This window comes from Chanos chanos, chromosome 1, assembly GCF_902362185.1.
Source record: "Chanos chanos chromosome 1, fChaCha1.1, whole genome shotgun sequence".
In the NCBI taxonomy this organism is placed as follows: domain Eukaryota; kingdom Metazoa; phylum Chordata; class Actinopteri; order Gonorynchiformes; family Chanidae; genus Chanos; species Chanos chanos.
This window is the reverse complement of record NC_044495.1, coordinates 46,362,171-46,382,333: the sequence shown is the minus strand read 5'-3', so window position 1 is coordinate 46,382,333 and position 20,163 is coordinate 46,362,171. Positions and strand designations below refer to the sequence as shown.

Below are 20,163 nucleotides of genomic sequence, written 5' to 3'. Positions count from 1 at the left end.
ATGAATGTTTGAGGAAAAATGCAAAATACTGCAGTGCTTCAAAAATAGTTTTGCATGTGTATTAAAGAGATGTTGACCTAACTTATATATTGCATCTGATGTAGCTATAAGCCTCTGAATGCTTTATATTTGTACCCCAAGTCTCATACCCTCTATTCAATAGTTTCACTCATGAAACATGGAAAAAACAGTAATACATATGTATTATTAATGGAATATAAATCCCATTACCGACCTCCGCTCATGCTGATGGTGTTATCCTGCTGTCCAGTGGAAAGATTATCTCCATCATTTGCAAAGTGGGTTTCTGTGTTTTTTTTATTTTAATTTGTTACCATCAACTGTTCTCTGTGTTTAAAATCATTAAGCAATGTGTGTGGTGTTCTCACATATCCGTGTCTAATTAAGATCTTCCTAGATTTCCAGTCTTGAGGAAACTAACTTCCTCTATAAACCGTGATTGTCAGAATGCCAGCATATATTTCACTGAATTCATTACCACTGCCCATATGCCATAGGGTAACACAGGGTGACTTTAGCTCTGGTCACTGCCAAGGGTGAGGTCCTCTGAGACTTCTACAAATGGCCAAGCTGTAAAAATTGATCCTCATCTTTAAAGCGATGTGTGAAATATTAAGAGTCAATGTTTGTGAGCAGATGTGGGGTTGCACTGTTGTGTGGTTGCCACGCCAACTTGGAACAAGGGGCAGCTGCCACTAATCACCTTGTTAATGAGCTGCCTCAACCTCATTAATGAGTAGCCCTCTGAAAGAGGTGTGTGTGGGTGGGTGTGGTGTGTGTGTGTATAAATGTACATTCACTACTGTGCAATACACCACTGAACAATTCACTTCAGACATGCATATTTCATATGGTTTGTAATGGGAATTGCATCCATACTTAATATTCATAGGCCAAATTCCTAGTGTGGAGAGTACTTATCTGGTCACATGGAGTATGGGGGCTGAATCCTATATGATTTTCCTACTTAAAGTGACTTTTAAAGGACGTAGGCTCTTTACATTTCATTGTGCAGCAGTCTGAACCAAGTATATGCAAAATGTGATGGTGTTCTTAGTGTCACTGCTCTGTCTGTCTGTGTCTCTCCTCTCTCTCTCTCTCTCTCTCTCTCTCTCCCTCCCTCTCTCTCTCTAGTCATTTATGTATATATAATATATATAGTATATAGTTTATCTTTATTCATATTTTTATTAATACACTCCAGACTGGCCAAGTATGTAGAGTTTAAATAGAAAAACTCTTTATATAAATATATTGTTAATGACTAAGGCATGCATGTCTATTCAAGCATAGTTAAAATGCAGACCAAATCCAAGATACAAACGTTCTGTGCTTTCAAACCCAGCTTGTCCTGCTGTTTGTGGTGTACATAAAAAAATTAAGTGTTGGGCTCCCCCTACTGGTGAAGAAGAGAAAGGACAGACGCTGCATTTGAAAACCATTAGACAAATCAAAATGATTTGTGTCCAGAAGGTTGTCATTGAAGTGTGAGCAAGAGTGATCTTAGTCTGACAGGTGGTGCGGTGTGTCTGTCGTTAATGAACACCTTCACACTGAGATTCCACAGAAAATCACAACGACCTGTCGTGTGTCCAAATCCAAGCATGTCAGAGAGACAGGCAGAAGCCTCAAGAGCATCTCATCAAGCTTATGCTCCTTTGCCTCTTCATTCTGTCATTACTTTATACTTTGTAGTGTATGTACTCTGTGCACTACATACAATATACCACAGAAAATAAAGCTCCCATAAGGAATAGATTTGCTGAAAAGTATTGTGTAATTAGGAGTGCTCCCATTTACTATTTGTTCACAGACAAATTGTTACCCTAGAAGCAGCTCTGTCCTGCCCCAGACTCACATACCCACGTAAAGACATTAAGACCAGTGGTCCAAAATGACACACCATAAGTATGCTTCATATTCTTCAGTGTGTCAAAACTTAGAAGTTACATTATGACACAGTTTTAATACACTTGCTATCATGCTGGCAAACATTGCACATATAAGCATACATAGATTCAAACGTGTAATTATTATTGGATTATAAGACTATGGGTATAGAATAGAAGCAAAACCTTTTGCATATGTCTAACTATGTCGTGCTAAAGGAAACACTTTCTTTCTTTTTAAAACTTTTTAATCGCGATGTCTCACTTCAGCAAAAAATTTGGATTGGATATTGTTGGAAACAAATCCAACTTAAACAGTCCAGCTGGGGCAATGTCTCTTCTTGAGCACAGCAATTTTAATTTCCACGTGTTTTTTGCATTTCAACGTAAATGCCAGTAGCAGAGGAATATTGATAGAAATTCATAGGAGGACTTGGACATGCATCCAGCCCTCTGCTCGTAACCAGGCAACCAGAGCAATACTTCTTTGAATTATAATAGCCAAAATCACTGAACATGATGGCAGAGCTATTTTAGAGTATGTATGAACTTGAGTGTGAATTTGTGACTTGGCAGAAGGGTAAAAAAAAAGAAAGAAAAGAACAGCAGCTGAAGAACTTGCATGTGTTGTTAATGCAGGGCTGTTTTAATCAATGAGCAAAGGAACATGCTTTCAAAACCTCCTCCGTTTTTCTCAATTTCATGCCATCTGGACTGTTCTTCCTCTTAAATGAGGCAGCAAGTTTGGAGCATTTGCCATCATCTATTTTCACAATGTTTTCTCACAGCAGTATAACCTATTCATCCAGAGTCTTTTATTTAAAAGTGAAACATCTATTTACACAGAGTGGTGAAGTGAAAATTACTGTTTAAATTCAAGCTTCAGCATACATGGTTCCCTTTGAGTTAACGGTATTTAAAAATTTTACAGTAGAAATTTTACAGACCAGGCAGAGAAAGACCAAATGAATCTTGATAAGATGTTCTGTTGTTCCCAGCAATTATACAGGCAGGTTCTGTTCACACTGCATTAATTAAGGTTGCCTTTCACAGCTGGAAGATCACAGCTTTCTTCAGCAGGTGAGCTTTGCTTTTGATGTGTCTGACTTGGAGTCAACACTGGTATGTCACGTCATACAGAAGTGGACTGTTCCAAATTAATCTTTTGGAGCGTCATCATTTTTTTAATGAAAAATGCAAAAAAAAGCTTGATTAAATAAATCACTTAAAATGATTTGGCACATATTCCTGCTGAATATTATTTAAGCTCCACGTTTCAAAATGAGGCTTAATTCACAGTGGGTCCTAATGGCTTATTGAACCTGTTGTCTCAGTCAACATCATCATTCTTCCTTCTTTGTTCCAAACATCATTAAATGCAATCAAAATGAAGAAATTAAAAGGGGAAACATCTGAATTAGGCCCTGGAATGATAAGGTAATGAGACTAAATCTGTTTGTTCTCATGGAGCCAGTCTGCAGAAACAGACACTCAAAAAAATACACAAGTAGTTACCCACAGGTGGTAAATTACTTCAGTTTTTTTGAGTTCTTTGGTCTCAAACCTGTTAACACGTTCACCCATGTGCATTCAGCAGCATACGCAGAGGTGCCATAAAAACTATGCAGCTGTGAGCAGTCTTTCATCAGCTTTAAGGCTACAGACATTACTGCGAGATAATGGTGTAAATGAAGCACAACCAATGATTGACAAACTTTGCTTTTTTCCCCAATAGTTTTAGTGAGTCGTAAGAGTTGCATGCAGAGTATACTATACAGAAATCTAGCCTATTAAAACTAATGGTTCACAAACAGCAGGGCCTTATTCCACTTAGTTAGAGTTATTATTCAGTCTTAGCGTACAGGAAAGTCTGCACATGATGACTCAGCCCTGTGATACACCCCCACCAAGAGCCTATTGTAAACCAAGCCTGGGCATGTTTTTTCCTCTTTTTTAACTTTGAAGTTGTGCTAGACACTTGACAGCAAGGAGTCTTGCATTATCAAGCGATGTATCAATGGAATTGTTTGGTTTTTTTCTTTCCCGCCCAGAATCTTCACAGGGCATAAATGATCCACTTTCAGCAGTAGTCACCAGTTGTAGAACTGAAGTGAGATCTCCGCTGGTTGGATCCCGTGTGGAGATAAGAGCCTGGGTGTCTTGTCTGCTGGGATTGGATGAGGGAAGGGCTGATGGAAAGAGTCTGCTGCTCATTTTCATAATGCTTTCATCTCTCACAGTTGGCTTTTATTGGCACGACACTAACGAATGGCTGCCACCCACCAGCACCCCAATAGCAGAAAACTCTCTGAGGTATGGCGTCTAATTTGGTATTGTCAGTTGAAATGACATTAGGCTTGCAAATCAGCTGCCGATTGAGTGGAGACAAAATAAATGGGCTGAAAGTGCTGAGAGAGTTGCTAGAGATCGAGATTAGAAGCTCCTCGGCCTTCATGAAAAAGACATCTATAACCATGCGCCTGCTTTGCTTGTTCTTGCCTGATTTCTATGCAGCTGAGTTAGACTACTCAAAGACTATTCAGGCTCTCAAGTATAATATGAAAAAATTTTCAGTTTTACTTGATCATTGTTGTACCTTACATACAGTAAAAAGAATCTGAGATTTAGAGTATCTTTCTCTCTCTCTCACTCTCTCTCTCTCTGCATGGCACGTTGGTGCTGCATTCTCAGAGCTTTCACTGTGTTGACTTTGAAAACATTCCAGGCTTCGATTGATTTTTTTTGTCACGTCAGCTTCATATTGATTTATATCTTTGGGGGTTTTTTTTCCTTTGGAAAGTGAGCATATTTGCATTATTGCTGCATAATATCCTTGCAAGATGGATAAACCTCTTCCAAGCTACCGTATACAGTTATTCATATGTCAACATTTGACAAAGCTGACCAGTATACTGTCAAGATTGGACATAGAGTTTGTTTCAATAGAGCAAACAGAAACACAGATGGATTCACTAAGCAGTATTCTCTCCTGCTTGGTGTATGCGGGGCTTAAACATTTAAAAAAACAATGCTCAGAGCTCTAGGACAGAGCAATGCAGAATCATCAAATCAGTTATATTCTTCCTTTTCCTCCCTGATTTTTCTGCATATTTCTTCTTCTTTTATTTTCTGTTGCAATACAATGGAATCCTTGATAGCAAACAAGAAAACACTTCCTGAATAGTAAACAGAGTGTCACCCCCTTACTTCCGCTTCCCTCTCATTCGGCCTATCAGTACTCTGCTTCTCTGGCTCACCAATCACCAGGTCATCCTGCTCATGGACCAATTTTTGTTCACACCTGTTCCTCATTTATTGACTCATTACACACACACACACACACAGGCATTTGTACCAGAACTTCTTTGTGAAGTCTTGGGTCTCCACTGAGTGCTTTGAGCTGTGGTGCTCCTGTCTGTTTGAATTCCTGTTACTGGTTTCTGACCTGCACATGTTCTATTGTTTCTTATTTCCTGTCTTGCCTACAGCAGTCTGTCAACCATGTCCTGAACTTTGCCTGTGTCTGTGATTTGATTCTGGACAGTGGCTTGGAGTGAACTCTACCCAGCACTCCCATCTTGTGTCATTGGAGTACTTGTTACACACAGGCTCTGCGCTCTGTTCTCTTCCAGGCTTTCTCAGCCAAGCCATCAGTAACCGTCTGGGTTAAGCACGCCCCAGGAGCTACTTATTTTATTTTTTGGCAACCATGTGATTTATAGAGCGTTTCTCTCATGGTCAGCTACACCACTCAGCTATTCAGTTTGTACTCATTGTGAAAATACTGTGACCTGTGCTTAGCCTTTAACTGTTTCTGGCAACACAAAAGAGGTTCAACTTTCTTTATTGATTAGAGGAGGCAGAAGGTCACTTAAGTTAAATATTAAAACTTAAAGTATGCATTTAGTTTTTGAAAGTGATATTTCGAGATCATCATCTACATATTTACAAATGTTCACACCTAAGAGGCCTAAATTGAAACCTTCAGTCATGCCTTTGTCTCCTCTTGTCTGGACTATGGCAATGCTATCTGGCCTGCACAGTAAACATCTTAGTAAACACCAAACAGTGGTCCAAATCACTGCTTTCAACACTCATACCGACTCTGAGGAGCATGAGAAATCTCCTCTGGTTCTGAATCAAACGACTTTAAGATTCTCCCCTTCACTTTCAAAGCCTGTTAGTGACTGGCATTTCCTCCCTCTCTAAGGCTCTTCAGTACTACACTCCCTCCAGTTCGATCCCATTCACCTCCATTGGATTTCTCCTCCTTCACTCTTGGACATTCCCAAGTGCCCTCCTGGAGCGAGCTGATCTTTGATATTTATTAGATGAAGAATCTGGACCCCCCCCCCTTCCTCACACGCACATTCCATGTCCTGCTATCCTGTAACATAGAGAATTAATGTATGTGTGGTACTTACATGGGATTCACAACAGAATCAGTAGTATTTGTCAGCTAAATTTTGACCTTTTGTCCTTTATGTGTTTTTAGAGAGAAAAAAAAAATCAATTTTCCATGTTGGATTTCACAGATATCTCAGAACCCCAGTTAATACATGTTAATGCCTACATCACATGAACATTAAAAAGACAGAGAAAGCTATTAAAGCTTCCATGCATTCTATTTTGCTTTAGTTTCAAGTTTGAGTTTGGAGCTCTCTTCACATCTGAACCATTACAGTGCCTCTCAATAATTTCAGTCCTTGAGTTGACACTCAAGGGATTCTTACAAAGCAGTTTTACACACCTGAGGCAGCAGTGCAAAAGCTTTTCTTCTTCTTCTTCTTCTTCTTCTTCTTCTTCTTTTTTTGCAATAAAGGTAAGAAAGGGTAACACTGGCAAGACTCAGAAATAAGATTCAGAAAGTCAGAAAAGTTCATCTTATTCAGAGAAGAATGGGGTGGAAGGATCCGGGAGATATGACTTGTATCTTAGGACATTTATTGTATAAGTGCAGAGTCCCTGAGGATTTAAGTTTTAGCAGTGAAATGAGAGATGATTTTGGAGAGAGGAGGCTGATCATCGCCACACAGACAGGCAGACTGGCTGTGAGGCAGACAGGTGACTGGGAGGGTGAATGCAGGGCAGAAAAGCAGAGCTCTATCTGCTCCAGGGGAAGACTGTCTTGGTAACTAAACTGGAACTGAATCTGGCATGTCACTCATGATAAGAGTAGCACTTGTTGTGCGGTCAGCAGAGCAGATTACCGGCACCTCTCTCCCGTGCCTACAGGACATATTCACCTACCGAGCCATCTGCAAGGCCACCAGCATTGTGGTTGACTTTTCCCACCCCTCCCATGGACTGTTCACCCCCCTCCCATTTGGGAAAAGGCCCTGCAGCATCAGGAGCAGGTCTGTCAGACTGTGCAACAGTTTCTTCCCCCAAGCAGTCCGGCTCCTGAACGCCATGCTGCCCCCATCCTCTCTGGAGTCCATTCTCCACACCCTGCTTTGACACCCCCCTCAGACCTGTACAAATTCCCTCCACTTGCACAGTCACTTTATTGGACAATTAAAGACAATGCATCGCCATTTTGTAAAAGGTATGAGGAGAACTTTCCATAGCTGCCAATGTTTCAACACACGCACACTATGGCTGGTTGATTCAAATACAAATACCCATGTTGCACTCTCTGTAAATGTTTACATACTGGATACAGTTCTACAATGTACACTTTATTATATTTTTGCACAGAACCTGTTTACACTCTGTCTTACTGTTTGTACACTGTTTTTACTGTTTTACAGTTCTACACTGTTAAACTTATCATACACAACGCACTGTGTCTTCCCATTCCCATCTTCCCAGTGTCTCAAATAATAGCCGGTTCAGGCAAATAAAGGCCGGTCCCAAATCTGTAAAAAAAAAATACAGAGAGGCTCAGGTAGTAAATTCAGCATATTTCCACAGCATTACTGACATCAGTACAACAGGATACGGTACGTATGCTCACTGCTCTGTTGCCATTAGTTTCACTTCTTAACAGAAATACCATTCCAATAGTGTTCTAACTCACATGGATTGTGGTCGCTGGGGGTTCACAAAATTTAGTTTAGTTAAAAATAAAAATGGAGAGAGAGAGACAGAGAGAGAGAAAGTAGCCTACAGTATGAGGATGTGGAAATATATTTCATAATTAATTATATGCCAGTATTAATGATGCTTTGAAGGCACAAAAACTGTATTGCCAATGAATATTAAGTTAGCCAGAGGTGGCAAAAGTAAAAGTAGAAGTACTCTTCCTATACAAAAGCAGCCTGCTGTAAGTAGAGTTAAACTGACAACCGTTTTTGTAAATTGAAAGTGAGCATCCATTTTACTCTTACTTAATTATTTTTCAGAAGGAATATTTTAACTCTACTTAGAGTATTTTTAAGCAAGAGTATTAAGAGTACTTCTTGCTACTTTTACTTTTGCCACTTCTGGAAAATACAACATTTGCCCGATTTAACGTGACTTCCGGTGTAAGTCACGCCCACGTTCGGTCTACTATCTAAATACAGATACAGATAATGACGTCTCTGTATGCTTCCATCTCATATCCAGTTTCTCTAACACTCGCATTTTTCGTTGAAACCAGAACGACAGGAGAAAACCCACGTGTATACATGCAAACTCCACGCTGGACCTGCCCACGGGATCTTTGCGAGGCGACGATACAAACCACTGTCCCCACGAGTAAAAACATGATACTGCTCCCCGTCGGGGAATCGAACCCCGGTCTCCCGCGTGACAGGCGGGGATACTCACCACTATACTAACGAGGACCTGAAATATTAGAGCTCACATACATATGGATCCAAACGATACCTTTTTTTTAACCACAGTAATATCGGTTTTATGAGTGTTTTTTACATAGCCAGTTTAGGCGCGTCGAAACAAAGACGTCTGGATACACTCAGTTAATTGAGAAGAGCCACTCGAGATCTGTTTTTAACGGGGGTGTGAAGTGGCATTTAGAGTAACAATTGATGTTTTTATTCACCTCTCTCGACAGTTTCTCCATGCTTATCATATTCCGTGATATGTCCGTCTATTCCTACGATTCAGTTTTTTTTCCTGCAATATTTCACTGTCCTTTGTGCTGTTAACACATCCAGTTTTAACAGCATGGACTATGAGGGATCTTTTTACTTTTAATCTATAAAATAGTTTCACTGTTCCATTCAGTGTCTGGTGGTCTTCTGATGGACTGAACACAATGACACTCCCATACTTGATAAAAAATAATGATCTGTTAAATTTATGACAGACTACCTATGCAGTACAGTGCTTCAACACAAACTGTTTAAAATACGGTTTTAAAGTTATTCGCTCTCTCTTGTATTATAGCTTGTATCATACCAAACTGTAGCCTAGTGCAGTACAATGGATGTAGCTGAGAGTCTGGCTGTCTGCTGGGGGGCATAAGTATTACAGGACCTACCTGTGTTTAAATAAAAAAAAACAAAAAACTAATGTATTCAGCAATAACATTGTTTTCATTCATTTATCTCCATATAAAACCAGTAGTTCATGAAAAACACTCATAAATATGTGTTTTAGACAACTGGCTTTTAACTTTGTATGATTCAGAAATTTTTTGAATGGTGAATTAAGGACAATTTTTAGATAAAGCGTATCTCACAAACAGGAGCACCATTCGTTTTGACTAATTAATTTTTTTTCCGCTTGTTTGAGTGCACTTCAGAGATTTAAATTATGATTAATTCAGGGACCATCGAACGCAGCAAAACTGTACAGGGCAGACTGTTGGAATTTCCCCGAGCCATCCCACCTGCTCTCTGCCCAGTGAGACAGAACTGAGGAGAGTGCCAGGAAAAGCATGAGCTTTGGATTTAGAACCAGATCGATGAAGATCTACTCTGGCCATGTGGGACCTCATATAACTCCAAATTACAAAATCAATCGCTGAAACAGTGAAGTAAATTGAATAGTTATAAATGTAAAGCTTAACAATCCCTTCTAAACAACAATCGCAAAAATTACCTGAACACTAGCCTTCATCACCTAAATAATATATGTTGTTCCAAACTGTTAGAATTAACTCTGTGTATTAAAAACTTGTCCAATAATTAATAGTGTGAAATACTATAAAATAATTACAGGCAATTTTATACCACTTATTCTCTCACATACCTAACAACAGTTGTGTAGGACAAGAGCAGGACAAGACCGAATGATTCATCTGGTGTAGATGGATGCAGTCAGACATTTTTTGACAACTGTGGACACAGAGGAGGAAGTCTCAGTGATTTTAAAAGAGGGATGATTATCAGGGTGCATTTGGATGGAGCTTCAGTGATGAAACCTCCTCCACTTGCTGAAGTTTTATGAAAAACAGTAGAGGTGATGTTGATATGTATGATAAGTGTGAGAGAAAGACATTATTGACTAATAATCTGTGGAGGAACACTGTCTTGCCTGTCATGTCTGTGCATTAGGTCAAGATGCAAAACAACAAAAACAGTCTAGGACATGGGGAGCCAATTTTATCAAGCACTGTCCTTCAAAGTTCACAAAGAATCCCACAATTAGGTTACAGAAACTCTTTATTTCACTCCTTATTTACTTTTTAAATAAAGTGGCACAAAGACCACAGGGAGTGGTCTACTGAACACTAGGAAAAAAGATCAAAAGATTAGATTGGTCTCAGGGAGCACATGGGCACATATATGTTGCGCTCAAATGAAAAATCAGTAAGGCTGAGGGTTTGACTACAGGACAAAAAGTCATTCTCACCCTTCACCTTCACCCTGCGATGACAGATTTTTATCCTAATGAGCAGGTCTCTCACAATGATAATACCGCAGTTCACTGGGTGTGAGGGGTCAACAAACATTTTGATGGGCAACAAAATTGTGCAAAGGCCATATCAGTCACCAGATGTCAGTCCATGCAAACACTTACGGCAGATTCTGAAGACTGAGACAGTGTTATGTCCAAGGCCAGTCTGAGAACTTAAACAAAACAGGAAGTTCATTTCTTTCCGCTGTCTGACCAGTAGCGATACAACACCAGCCTCTCCACAGCCTGTTTGCCTCCCCATTCTGTAACAAACAATAGCTAATTATAATTATTTAAATAACAGCTGTAATAAATTTCTCAACACATTATTTCATTTACAATGCAGGCAGTGCTGAGTATAGCCCACAATCCTGAAAATATAATTTCAAAACAAAAGATGAAGGCCCTTAATTCTGTGAAGTTCCCAAAGTACTTATGGTCACGGTAATGACCCACAAATGTTTTAATTTCTCTCTTTTGAGTTTTTTAAGTTTGTTGTTGATAAGAGAAAACAATTTCAAAAAGTCTCTCATTACAGGATGTAAAATGAGAGAAATTCTTGATAAAAGCCCCAAATATGGGCCACTCAAATCAAATTCAAAGGCACAGTTTCCTAAATAAACATACACAGTAAGTTTACATGTTGTATGATGATTTATGGTCTCCAGCAGTGCATCCCCACAGTTATTCACCTCCTGCGTCAGATATAAATAAACTGCATGGCACACTAGACATGTGATGAGAGATGTCCTGCCCTTTTTTGTAATAAATTGCACAAATAGTGAGAGTGCCAACTAGGAGTGCACCAATCCGACTTTTTCAGTCCCGATACTGATACCTGGGCTTTGGGTATCAGCCAATACCAAGTACCGATACCAGTCTTTAATTAATAAGCTGTATGCCTCACTGTGTGGAAGAGCCTGGGATCCTTCTTTTATCTGTAAGGCAACATCAGGCTTGACTTAAACATTACTTTCCTAACCTTGTAAAATCTATATTTATATCTATATCTATATCTAACGGAGGAAAAACAGAGTTTCAGAAATGATGATGTTTGGCTGCCATGATACTAGCGAAAATTTGTGCTCGAGACACCAAAACAACTATGACGGGCGAAATGCAGTCAATGCTGCTCAGTCTATCAAATCTGCTAATCTATCTTCAATTACAGATCATCATGCTGTACAGTGCACATGCACCGCTCCAATGTAGAAGACGAGCTTTATATTTGCTGTGTTTAAAAGATGGAAAACAACCGCAATGGCTGTTAAAACCCTACATGGAGCAGCGATTTTAGACATGACCTGGCTGAACTATTAGCTGGTGAGACAGCTTCGTAATGGCAACAACAAACACTAAGGCGTTTCAGCGTTTTAGTGTGGGCGTAGAACATTTGGGAAACGGTATGAAAATGATAGTGTGTACAGAGATTAGAATTGAATTGAACTGAATATATCGGCCCCATAGATCGTCCCTATTGTCACCGATACCCGATCCAGCTATTTGAGTCAGTATCAGATCGGTGTATCCTTAGGCCAACGATAAGTGCTCTGACACGACTGGTACATTTATGAAACAGCAGCACTGAACAGGATTCACGAGTCTCATGTCTGCGCGGTTGTTTTCGCTGCAGGGAGGTAATACGCATCATAAATAGTTGATCTTGCTGTCGGTGCTTCTGCACACCCAAAAATAGTTGTCTTCCTCTGCTTTCCTCAGATTTGGAAACTAGCCCACTCGCTTGTTCTTCACCAGTTTTTTTGGGGGGGAAATAACCACTGTTTCTAATTTCCAAAGTCAGTGGAAAATGTTTTTAAGACAGTTTTTCTTTTCTTTGAGGCTTTTTCTATTGACAGTTTCATAATAAATTCAAACAGGATGCCAGGTAATAGAATAGCCAGTGTGAACCATCCTAGTCAGTGTCTTTGATTCAATTTCAGTAATGCAAAAGACCCACAGACAAACTTCTCAAAATTGATTAAGCACCATGTTTATTGGGAATTCAAACTCTTTCTCCCACTGTATATAAAGTACTGGGTTCCATCCACTTATTCAGTATATAAGTACATTACATATTTTTATATGAAGCAGATACTGTGCAACTCCAAACAAAGGGGAAGTTTGTATAAGATGCTGCTGTAAAGCATTACTTGGGTCATTATAACTAATCAGGACTCTGTGGTGTGAGCAGGTTCTTTATTAGAAATTACAGCTACTGTAGAGATAAAACATGTGATTAATGATGTGATTAGTGATAAATCAACAGAACACATGAGGTAACATTTCCTAAAGCAGACGTTTAGCTTAGGTGCAAACTAAGCATGGTAGTGGGCTTAGGTCCAAGCCCAGGCTGCTGTGAAACACATGTAGGGAGGATAATGTTTTTAGAAAGCTTATGAAGGTTTTATGGCATTTCTCTGCCTCTGCTTGACTATTCGTCTGAAGGTGAGGTTGATCCGTGGGGACTTGATCTTCTTGCGTGTGGGAAGGCTGTGGTACCAGTATGTGTTTGTGGGAGAGTTCATGAGGAGAAGGCTTCCGTGGGCCAGCTCCAGTTTAACCGGGTCAATCTGACGTCTGTTCTGCCCACTCCGGGCGTCCTTGTGTCGGAAGACGAAGTCACGGGCAGCGCCCAAGGACACGGATGCGATGGGACAGGACGGGTCCAACTCTCTCTCATCATCGCGATGTTCACCCATGTGGTCGTGGCCGTCTTTATACCTGAGATGTCATATACAGCATTCAAATGCATAGGAATGCAGACACTCACTCTGCAAAAGCTTTTGAAGCCAAAGAGCTGACTCTACATTAGTATATCTGATATCAGTATTGGACAGCAACAAAGGAAAATACATCAATTCCAGGTAGACCACAGAGTCCAGTAAAAAGGATGCTCAAAACAGCACAATTTGTGAAACAGCACCTGTTTATGAGAACAAAGTTGAAGGTGTGTCCAGTAGCCTTGGTAACAGCATCCCGTATGATTTCCAGTGTTGCGGTCCAGGGCCTGGCCGAGAGGTGCACCCCTGAGAAAGAGTACATCAGTCCTTCATCTCCGTATGTTGCCTGCTTCCTGGGAACGCTGTATGTCTTTCCATAAACTTGCACCTTTGTTTGGTCTCCTAGGAAACAAAAAAAAGATCTGTACCCATCAGTGATGCGGTCACAAACAAAAGCATAATTTCACAGATATGAACCTTTAAAATGGAGCATTACATAGCGCATGGTTATACCCCTAAATTACAGTCATGCACAGCTGTGGACAGAGGCATGGCAGACTTTACTGTAACATTACATATTATGTAAGATTATAACCATATGCAGCCTCCTAGTGTGTGTGTGTGTGTGTTTTTTTTTAAGTTTGACTATATTTAAATTACTTTTATATGCCTTTATGCATTGGATAATGGTATGATTACATAAAAATAGAATAAATTAGATCTTACACCTGTAAAGTACACCACCTCCTCTTCCAGTTGTGTGAAAAATGTGTCTGCCTCTTTTTTGGAGAAAAGTAAGCTGTAGTCACAGTCCAGGCCCTCAGCTTCGATCTTCTGCCAAGGTACAGGCTGAGGGAACTGATTCACCTCCTCATCCTCCTGAAACTCCTCTTTTAAGACCTCACTTCTAGGCTTTTTTTGTAGATTCTCTCTCTGACATTCATCCTTTTTACTCTGTCCCCCCACACGCTTCTTTGCCCGAGTCACAAACTTATCCATTCTGGGACCTGTTGAAGAAAACCTGTCATGGTTTAGCAAACAAACCAACCTTTAAAATCTCAGTGAGACACTTGACTCCTCTCTTCCATTAACAAAAAGTAAATGCTGCAGAAAATAAAGGGTTACAGATTCATAAAATAATATGATACCGTTTAAAAGTGCAATTTGAAATATATATTCTTTTCAGAGACGATTTCATCAAAGATACATGTAATGAAAAATTGAAGTTCCTCGCCCACAGCTTACTGATGTGAACGCAAGCAAATTTTATGTCGTTTGTTAGATTTAGGCCTATTTTATTTGGCACAAACTTTTATCCACAGCTCTTTTCATCATTTGACCTAATGTGGACATTCAGCTGACAGGTCTGTAAAATAAAGCATGATTACGTCATATATGTTGTTTTCGCCGTCTGATGATAAAATGCGCTGAAAGAAAACGTTTTGCAATGCTCCTCTATATTCAGATACATTGTAACTTAAAGTATTGTGTATATCACACTTTGAAAGTCTATCAGCTTCAGTTTTGAGGCTAAGGGATGAAAGTACAGATGACAAAATGGACTAAACCTTACTACGCGATTCGTGCATGCAGTAGTTAGTATATTAATGTACCCAAATTTGTCTGATTCAGAATACCCTTAACACACGCCATCAATGTCAAATTTCATTCTGAATTCTATATTTTTTACTGAGCTCTCTCCTCCCACTAAACCAGAGTTTTTTTCCTATCTATTGTGCGTCATAGAACTTTGGCGGGAATACTTAAACTAAAGTGCGCTCATTTGGTCAGAAAGCGCAAATCCAGGTTGCAGTTGTATAGCGTAGTAACACGCCTCAGGTAGGTTTTATCTTTTTTGAAAATGATCGGACAGAAGACCATCCACTCTTATTTCACTTCAACAAACAAGAAGAGGATTTTGGCAGAACACCATGAAAACGCGGACACCGATGAAAATGTAAGTTTTCTTTAACTTGCAAGCCAAATCAGCTAGTTTGCCATATTATTTGAGTTGCACTGGCAGTGGTCACTGAAAAATACAGTTAAGTTAGTTGTCAGCTCTCATGCAATGTACAGTTATGGAAGTAATTGTGACGGCCAACAACAGGAGTTGTTTTGTTAAGTTACCTTATTTGATACTCAGTGTATCTCTGAAGACAAGAAGAACACGATGTCTTATTGCTATTTACCTACGGACCATAGCTAACCATGTCCTGAAATTGCCGCGAGACTGTAGTGAGCGCAAAACGATGACGGAAGTGTTACGTCACAGATCCAGCTCTGATCAAGATCTGAAACCAAAATTAATCTGTCCGCGTACCTACAACAGTGACTTACTAGCAGTATATTTTAAAACCAACTCTAATAAATATAAATTACAAGTGTATCATGAATTCACGGGGATCTATAACTTCCGTGTATGTGGTTGCCTGAAACCGCCAATCCTTCAGGTGGCAGCAATAAGCTTGTCATTTCCCGCGGAGGCGGACCAATCACCATTCACAACATGTGTGCAACCTAGAAGTCGTCTGTGTTTGTTATGAGAGTTTGTCGCAGCTATACGGCAGTAAACTACAGCAGTAATCCTATATAACTGTTTGTCCCCGTTAACATGAACATAAATGTTGACGGGGATACATAAATAACGCCGTCGTTTTGGACAGTTGAAGGAGCTCTTAAACAGACTATGGCATGGGCAGTCTTAACCATCCGCCCCCAAGGCGTCTTGAAACTTTCAATGTTCCACATTATTTCAAAACGAGACTGGAATTCCACGAGATACACTGTGATTTCACAGGTTAAGAAACTGAAGTCCAACACCGACAATGGGTCACCCTCGCCCGCTCTGAGCCCCGAGCAGCTGGATCGGATCGCCAAAAACAAGAAACTGGCACTAGAGAGGTTAGCTGCCAACTCCGCTCCAGATGGCTTCGGGGAGACCTGGCGGAGAGTGCTTGGCACAGAGTTTTCCAAACCATACTTCAAAACGGTAACGTTACGCGAGACGTGAAATGCAAAATTATGCCGTGGTATTATGTCGTTTCCACCTAATGCAGAGTTTTTGTTTCCTTCCATAAAGCTGATGTCATTTGTCGCTGCAGAAAGGCAAAAACACACCGTCTATCCACCTGCCCACCAAGTCTTTACTTGGACACAAATGTGTAACATCAAAGACGTGAGTTCTGAAATTCCCCTGTGTCTGCTGAAGTCTCACAATAACCTAACTCATTTTTGTAGCAATAACATATCTACTCTTCTAAATTAACAACACTGACTGTTTTGTCTAACCCATGCATTGCATTTGTACAAAAAAGCTGTCCTTGCTGTATCCTGTATATTTAATTGAAGTGGTCTGTGTTTATTCAGTCTTTCAACATAAGCAAATTAGCTTCTTCAGTTAGCCTCACAGAGGATCTAAGGGGGTGGGGATGGACGGGTCATTCCATGTGAAGAGAGCAATAAGCTTTTCTTAAAGGAAAAACCTCTGTACACTTCTTTTAAGCCCTCTTTTGTAAAGCCTGCCTCGTTGTGTTGAAATAAACCATGGAGTTTATCTGGTAAGTTATTCCACTAGGCAAGTACGTATTGTTGATTTGTTCATGCCTCTGAAATCCCGTGAGTTTATTCCTGCATGACATTCATAGACCACGCAACCAAAAATAGATGTCAATAGATTTTTTTTTCTTTTTTATCCCTCTTTACATTTAATAATTATTCATTAGGGAAATCAGTGCAAGAGGGGTTAAAAACAAAGGCCTAAAGACCTAGGCTTGTTTATAGACAGTCCATAGTCTTTCATTTCATGTGTAGTCTGGACATTATTGGCATGGTAAATCTTTAGTGTTTCGGGCATTTCAGATTATCACAGCAAATGAGGTCACACTCCCCACCCCCAAAGTAATTGATCAAAAACACATCTGAGGAAATGCCAAGCTGTGTTGTAACAAGCCCATGTATCAATGTGACAAGTTCCCTTTACAAGGAAATGTTCTCAAAATACTTGGTCATTTATTTATTCCAGAGTCAGAAGCCAATTTGTCTTTGAATGAGCCTAACAGTTTGGTTTCAAATCATGCCTCCAGGGAGTCTCCCCCCTCCAGAACGGAATAACTAGTCAATCACAATATTAAAGACTTTGTTTATGACAAGTATGAGTAAGGTACAGTCCAGCCTCTCAATTAATTACTGAGCTATCTCAGACATTTTGAATAGAATTTAGCATTTAGCAGACGCTTTTAGCCAAAGCGACATAGAATCAGTAATATTTTTACACTTTTCTCTTGAAATTACTCTTGTGTGTGTTATTTCTTAAAACAACAGAAAATTACACACTTTGATGTCTAGACTGAAGTAATGCAAGCAGGTCAAATAACAAACCCTGTTCCTGAGTCATATTGTGTATGCAAAAACAAAGAACAGCAATGCTGTCCAGTAATTACCAGTCCATTTTTAATTGACAGGTGAAAGTGGTGATTCTTGGTCAGGATCCCTATCATGGACCAAACCAAGCACATGGACTATGCTTCAGTGTTCAGAGACCTGTCCCACCTCCACCAAGGTATGGTGTGTCCACATTTACCTTTTTAATAGGTTAAAGTGAGTATAATCATACCAGAATAATATGTTGTAACCTGTCTTTGTTCACTGTGGTAGATAAGAGCGAACTCATGCTCTCTGGTTTTCTGATGAATGTGTGTTTTCTTTATAGTTTGGAAAACATGTACAAAGAATTGGCTTCAGACATTGAAGGCTTTCAGCACCCAGGTCATGGAGATCTGACAGGATGGGCCAAACAAGGTAGTTTGAGTTTACCCCCATATCTTTTGGATAATCTCACAGTTATCTATCCGCCTGCTTCAAATGCATGATACACATCCATTTAATAGCATCTTGGCCATTCTGGTGGACCTTCACATATTTTCACATCTCAGGCCATTGTAAAGCTTTAGCGGCAGATTGGCTTTCTGATAAATCCATAGAAGACACCAGTATTTCTTCTTGCTTTTCATTTTGAAATCCTATAGGTGTATTGTGACTGAATTTGACTAGCTGAATGAGCAAAAATAATTTTCCATGTTGTCTTGAAGAGCAGTTGTGATGAACTCTGCTCTGATCCACATCTAGTGAGAATGAGTAAGAGTAGTCTCACAGCATGACAGGTCATCAAAGTTTTGATAGCAGTTTATTATATTATGGATATAACCCCCCTCAGAAAAAAACTCAGTTAAGTGACTGATCACAATGTAAACATATAGGTTCTGACAAACACAAGCTAGAATTACAATAAGTCCATATGTGAAATGTTTCATATTGAACTTTTTCTTTGAAAAATGCCCATTTGTACCACTATAAGCTATGGCCTTGTCTCTCTCTTTTTTTAGGTGTCCTGTTGCTGAACGCAGTGCTGACCGTGCGGGCACACCAGGCCAACTCTCACAAAGACAAAGGCTGGGAGACGTTTACAGATGCTGTGGTCAGTTGGCTGAATGCTAACCTGGAGGGTGTGGTCTTTATGCTTTGGGGCTCCTATGCACAGAAGAAAGGGGCTGCCATTAATAGGGTATGTTGAGAGGTTTTGGTTGTTGTTGTTTTTTCACCCTGATATTGCACATACAGGCCTGTTGTAATACTTAGTGTGCTAAATACTGTTTTTAACTGCCGTTTTTTTTTTTAAACAGACATTCCTCTTTTCAAGTCCTAGATTCTAATTTGATTCTAATTTTCCTCTAATTTTATGTATATACTTGTAATACAAAACTTTTAAAAATTCTTAGGCAGTTGCTGCACTTAACCTTTGGAAACCATTGAAGTCCTCGGTGCTTTTTTTAATCTCCAATCCACCATCTTGTTTCTTTGTAGAAAAGACACCATGTCCTTCAGACTGTGCACCCATCCCCACTGTCTGCACACCGTGGGTTCTTTGGCTGCAGGCATTTCTCAAAGACCAATGAGTTGCTGAGAAAATCTGGAAAGACACCCATTGATTGGACCACACTCTAAAACACTGGTTATGTTGCTGTTGATGTTGATGTTGCTGTTGTTTGTGGCGTTTCTGTTATCTAAGCAGACAAGCCTCTGCATAGACTCTTACTAGATAAGCTCTTCTTTTGTATTTTGACCAGTAAGTTTGTTGTCATAAATGTTTCAAATATACACTACTGGTTAAGAGCATTTTTCTAAATTTACTTTTCAGACTCATTTAGAGCCTCGATTTGTCTTTCCGCAAAGCAGTGAGTTTTTTTTCTCTTTTTCACTAAATCCTGTGAAACACTGATCTATTGCGAAATGTAAATATACTGCTGTGTTCCAGCCTTCCCAGTGCTGAAATCTTTCACCTGTTAAAACGTTGTAAATATGCACTTTGTATGGTCTTCTCTCCTCTTAAAACGAAAATAAACTTTTTTTACGGACTAAATTGGTTTCTGTACGATGAGATTTTACAGCACCGTTTTGTTTGCTTGTCCACTTTTAGCTTATTGGTCAGGTTGCCGTCAACCTAGACAACTTTTATTCGATGCTTGTGCCCCTCAGTGGGTGTGCCCTGACTTCAGCCTATCACGATTGGTTCAGTTGTGACGGAGGAACAGCTTGCGTCGAGTTAAACACAAAATCCAATACTGGAGTTTCTTGTAGCATCGGAGCTAACAAACGTAACTTAAAGAAAGCAGATTAATAGAAAGGGGGCCAATGAGGGAGAGCCAGAATGTAATTTTCTCAGAAGGAGACATTGGCGGGAATGT

General features: G+C 39.8%; 2 protein-coding genes and 1 non-coding gene across 4 annotated transcripts; 1 reads left to right on the top strand and 2 right to left on the bottom strand.

The window, feature by feature from the left end:
* Positions 1-8,611: 8,611 nt before the first annotated feature.
* trnad-guc (transfer RNA aspartic acid (anticodon GUC)) lies at positions 8,612-8,683 on the bottom strand. The gene has a single exon. It is a non-coding gene; the product is annotated as a tRNA-Asp (tRNA).
* A 4,390-nt stretch (positions 8,684-13,073) lies between these two features.
* alkbh2 (alkB homolog 2, alpha-ketoglutarate dependent dioxygenase) lies at positions 13,074-15,628 on the bottom strand. The gene is made up of 4 exons (XM_030777415.1): positions 15,551-15,628; positions 14,152-14,430; positions 13,627-13,825; positions 13,074-13,424 (listed from the first exon to the last, which is right to left on the bottom strand). Exons 2-4 carry the CDS (start codon positions 14,420-14,422, stop codon positions 13,097-13,099), a joined length of 798 nt encoding a protein of 265 aa, XP_030633275.1. The 5' UTR covers positions 14,423-14,430; positions 15,551-15,628; the 3' UTR covers positions 13,074-13,096.
* Positions 15,285-19,806, top strand: unga (uracil DNA glycosylase a). 2 transcript variants are annotated; one of them, XM_030777404.1, is made up of 7 exons: positions 15,285-15,380; positions 16,221-16,412; positions 16,503-16,598; positions 17,884-17,981; positions 18,132-18,220; positions 18,805-18,983; positions 19,283-19,806. In XM_030777404.1, exons 1-7 carry the CDS (start codon positions 15,285-15,287, stop codon positions 19,421-19,423), a joined length of 891 nt encoding a protein of 296 aa, XP_030633264.1. In that variant the 3' UTR covers positions 19,424-19,806. The 2 variants fall into 2 exon arrangements, with proteins under 2 accessions (XP_030633264.1, XP_030633255.1); XM_030777395.1 differs by lacking the exon at positions 15,285-15,380 and having other exon boundaries at positions 15,972-16,412.
* Positions 19,807-20,163: the final 357 nt, after the last annotated feature.